The sequence below is a fragment of the Achroia grisella genome, unplaced genomic scaffold (assembly GCF_030625045.1).
Source record: "Achroia grisella isolate CSIRO2021 unplaced genomic scaffold, CSIRO_AGI_Agris_v1 utg660, whole genome shotgun sequence".
Lineage (NCBI taxonomy): Eukaryota > Metazoa > Arthropoda > Insecta > Lepidoptera > Pyralidae > Achroia > Achroia grisella.
In genome coordinates, this window is record NW_026712984.1 from 4,585,391 (window position 1) to 4,589,574 (window position 4,184).

At 26.9% G+C, this 4,184-nt stretch overlaps 2 protein-coding genes across 2 annotated transcripts in view; both read left to right on the plus strand.

Annotated features, from left to right (window-relative positions):
- The window catches only part of LOC131849857 (guanine nucleotide-binding protein G(s) subunit alpha), an 82,028-nt gene that overhangs the window by 4,195 nt on the left and 73,649 nt on the right, over nt 1–4,184 (plus strand). The gene's annotated exons all lie outside the window — the stretch shown is intronic.
- Nucleotides 675–2,038, plus strand: LOC131849861 (death-associated protein 1). Its single transcript, XM_059199992.1, has 2 exons — nt 675–855; nt 1,624–2,038. Exons 1-2 carry the CDS (start codon nt 804–806, stop codon nt 1,878–1,880), a joined length of 309 nt encoding a protein of 102 aa, XP_059055975.1. The 5' UTR covers nt 675–803; the 3' UTR covers nt 1,881–2,038.

Consider the following 4,184-nt stretch of genomic DNA (forward strand, 5'->3'; position numbering starts at 1 on the left):
AACATTGGAGTGTTTTATTTAACATTCTTAATTTTTATTTCTCAGATTTATTATCCATAACAATTAATCTATTTTTCATTACGAATACACCTGGAGGGTAGACTGCTTTACACTCATATTGTATGTGTAAGAACCGCGCCATCTTAACTACAAGTGGGCTTTGATTTCAAGTCTGGATGGTCTTTAATGGTAGCTACCTTTGAGTTGGAGATAATGAGATTAATTAAAAATTTGTTTCTGTATTTTCCACGAGGTGGCACTATATTTATATACTAGACATAGCTGTTAATTAAAAGTCTTTTTTTCTCTTCTGGTTCCGAATTAAAAGTTATTGACTATATATTTAGTCAATGAATTTAGCAAAATTACTAGTCAACCAATCCATAATCTTCAACAACAAATATTCAAGTCTAAGATAATTTCTATTGTACTTTACTAGTTTACTGAAAAGTGTATGTGGTTTAATATAAATAAATGTAATAATTACTTATGTAGTTACCTGCTCAATAATAATAAAAAAATAATTAAATTAGAAATATATCACGTTCTAAAGTTACATTATAAAATACCTGAATTAAAAGTCGAATGTGAAATCATCGAACGAATGACACCAACGCGACTTTATGTCATCAATCTGTCAGTCATTTCCGTTGTGTCTGTCTCTGTCTATTCTGTATTTCTGTCATCGTCATCCATTCTTAACATTTATATTACACGTTGTCGCTTCACATTACATATTTTTACGCAATAACAACAACAACATCGTCTTCATAACTTTAAAAAAATCTTATTATTAATCAAAAATGTCGTCGACTGAAGAGAACACCCAACTCAAAGCAGGACATCCGCCTGCAGGTATGTATTTTCCGGGCTATGTATTATTTGTTTACATAAATTTATTATAACAAAACAATGAGGTCTCAACCATAAGGTGATTAGAATTTCTTTATATTTCATATATAAATGTAATAATTTGACACGCAATAGGTTTTATAGATTGAACAATTAAATAAACTACCTAGAATAACTGAGTTGAACACATATTATTTAGTGTAAAGTAAGGTACGTCCTTGAAATTAACCGATGCCGTCACTAAGTGATAAACTAACAGACGATATCAATTTTCCGCTCACAATTACTCAATGTTGTTTTTAACAAAGAAAAGTATTTAATTTCAAGGTGACTGATATATAATGCATAGACACATAAACAATATTAAATGGTCACACGTTTCTATAATGGAGCTATGTAACTATTATTTTAGTTTATATAGTTTCATTGTTTAAAAAATATAAACAAAAGAAATAGAAACCAAAGTAATTTAAACGAACATCTATGTCTTTTATTTTTTATTTCATTTTAATTGTTTTCAATTAATAGTGTTAAATAATAAAACTCAGTATTCAAGACATTATCAAAAGTTACAATCTTTAAAAAAAAATTTAATTTTTTTTATTAGTTTTCAATAGCATTAGGTAAATCGTACAAATATTAAATATTCAAAGACAATTATCAATAGTTACAGATGATTAATATAACTATTTTACAACATGTTAAAAATAATTATGAAATAATATGATCTCATAAACAATCCCTAAATATCTTTTTTTTTTATTTCGTTAGTGAAAGCTGGTGGCATGAGAATCACACAACACAAAACGCCACACACAAAAGAAACTGGAAAGGAACCAGCTAATGAAGACCTCACAGGTCTTTCGGGTCCCTCGCCAGTGCCATCTAATCCGGTCTCCATTTCTGGAGCTCCCAACAGGGGCAACGCTGATTTCACTCCAGAAGCAGCTCAAGTGGCACACAGTCCAAAGCCTCCAGCACACATCAATATTAAGCCTAGCCCAAACATCCATCAGCCTAGGAAGTAGATAAATAGAGATTATAACAAAGGCATATCACCATCAGACAGTTTGTATAGAGTGCTTGTTTTTTCTTTTTTAATAATTTCTTTGTTTTTATTTTCAGTTGATTCTTTTATGCCAGTATACAATATACATTTAAAATATATAATATTGGAAAACTAGATTGTTAATATATATGTTAAATTTGTAGAAAATTGTTATGGAGATATAGAAGCTATTGACCAGTAACTAAGGCATGCTTATCAATGAGAACATTCATTACAATTGTACAAATATTACATACTGAATAATATTCATAGATTGAGAAACAAATTTTTAACTGTGTTTTAACATTCTCATATCTACATAATACAACAAATACGACATGTATACTGTATATTAATTATTAATTCAAAAAGTTCTGAATACACATTAAAAAATATAACATGAAGTTAAATCATAACATAAATTCACACTTTCTCGAATTTCATTTTCATTCATATTAATATAAGTATAAAAATTATTTTACATTTTATTTAGTCCTTGAGTCAAGGAGAAGTATTTGAATCAATGCCGTCCTTTTGCAGACAAATAATGGACACCTTTTTTAAGTCAAGGATTTTTTTAAGTCGAGCACTCAATATTAATTGTTTTGACTGTCTAGCCTAGTGATTAGATTGGTGTAAGAGATGTACCTATTATAAATAAGTTATGAATTTATTTATTAATGTATCATGCAAAGCAATATTTCCATCTGTCTCTTAACCTAATCAGTATAAGGCTGGAACAGTAACTGATAGCTTTTTTAGTTTATGGTTAATATACACATCAGAATTAATAAAAAATATGTACTAAATATTTTCACAACTGCATTAACTAAAAAACAATTTGAGTAATCATATGTTAAAATTTAAAAATAAACAAATATTAATGCAGATTATTGATTGCAAGCAAGAATTAAATTTTATTGACATCCATTTTGCCATAGACTAACAAAGCTATATAACTGCAATTAAATATGTGTTAAGTTTGTAGACTTATCACTCAATTATTAAGGTTGAAAATCATGCATAACTAATCATAGTATAAGTCCTTTCTATTTCTATAATTATATAAAGTTGAGTAAATTTTTCAATTATAAATTGGGTTAAATTTCTTTCTTTAATAGTTTTATTTTTTAATAATTTTGAAGTATATGTTAATTTTCTATTTCTGAATATATAAAAATTTTAGATTCTTCATTTTGAAATTGTATTATTGTTTGTCGACTGAAATTTATTATTTACTAAAGTATTGTTATTAATTGGCAAATTTTAGATAACATCTTGTTATTACGTACTTATTTTTTTTTCAAAATATAGCAATAATTTTTTATATTTTATCTGTTTTGGTATTTAAAATGTTTTTTTATGTGAGGTTACTTACACTTATTTGGTGCTAAGAACCAATAATTTACAGAATATAATTGCATTTCTTTCACATTCCCATTTTACAATAGTTTTTTATACAAAAAAAATACTTTATATATTTTCTCTTAATTTATATGGTCGTAATATTGATTTTATTAGGACCATAAATTATATTAACTTTTTTTTAGTTTATAAATAAAATAAATGTAAATCATAATACTTAGTTTTATTTATATCTCCTGAAAAGATGTAGTATAGTTTCTTATAGGATACGCAGGTAAATATGATAGTAAAAAGCGTGTGTATATACATAAATACAATCTTCATAAAAATCTCATGTATGGTCGCCGCTCCCAAAGACATCACTTACATCTGAGAGCGAGAACTAGTGGAGTTACACTATAATATGAAATACTTAAATACATATTTAAATGTGATGCTTATTGTTTTTTATGATAAAGGAATGGTGGACCCCCTGCGCTAACGGCTTACGCTGGCGATTTCCAGTGTAGGATGATAATATGTAAAGGTCAGTTAGCCCATCGTGGTAAATTTGTGGAATTTATCACGATGGTTTCAAGGGGGAACCGCGTGGAGGTCATGTTTACATGGAACATTGCTAGCAATAGGGTTATTGTTATTAATCCACATTACTAGCAATCTCCTTCCTACCTAGAAAGAATAATGTGTAAGATATTATATCTATATAATAATAAATATTGACGAGAATAAGGTTAAAAATTATATTACATTTATCGTATGCTAAAATATAATGATAAAACAGTTCACAATATTATTAATAATTTTTTTTTTTAAATAATTACGATCTATTTTAATAAAATGTATCAAAATAATTTAAGATATATTTTTTTAATATGTTCTTTTATGAAACGATTATTATCGTCCGACAATTGTCTATTAA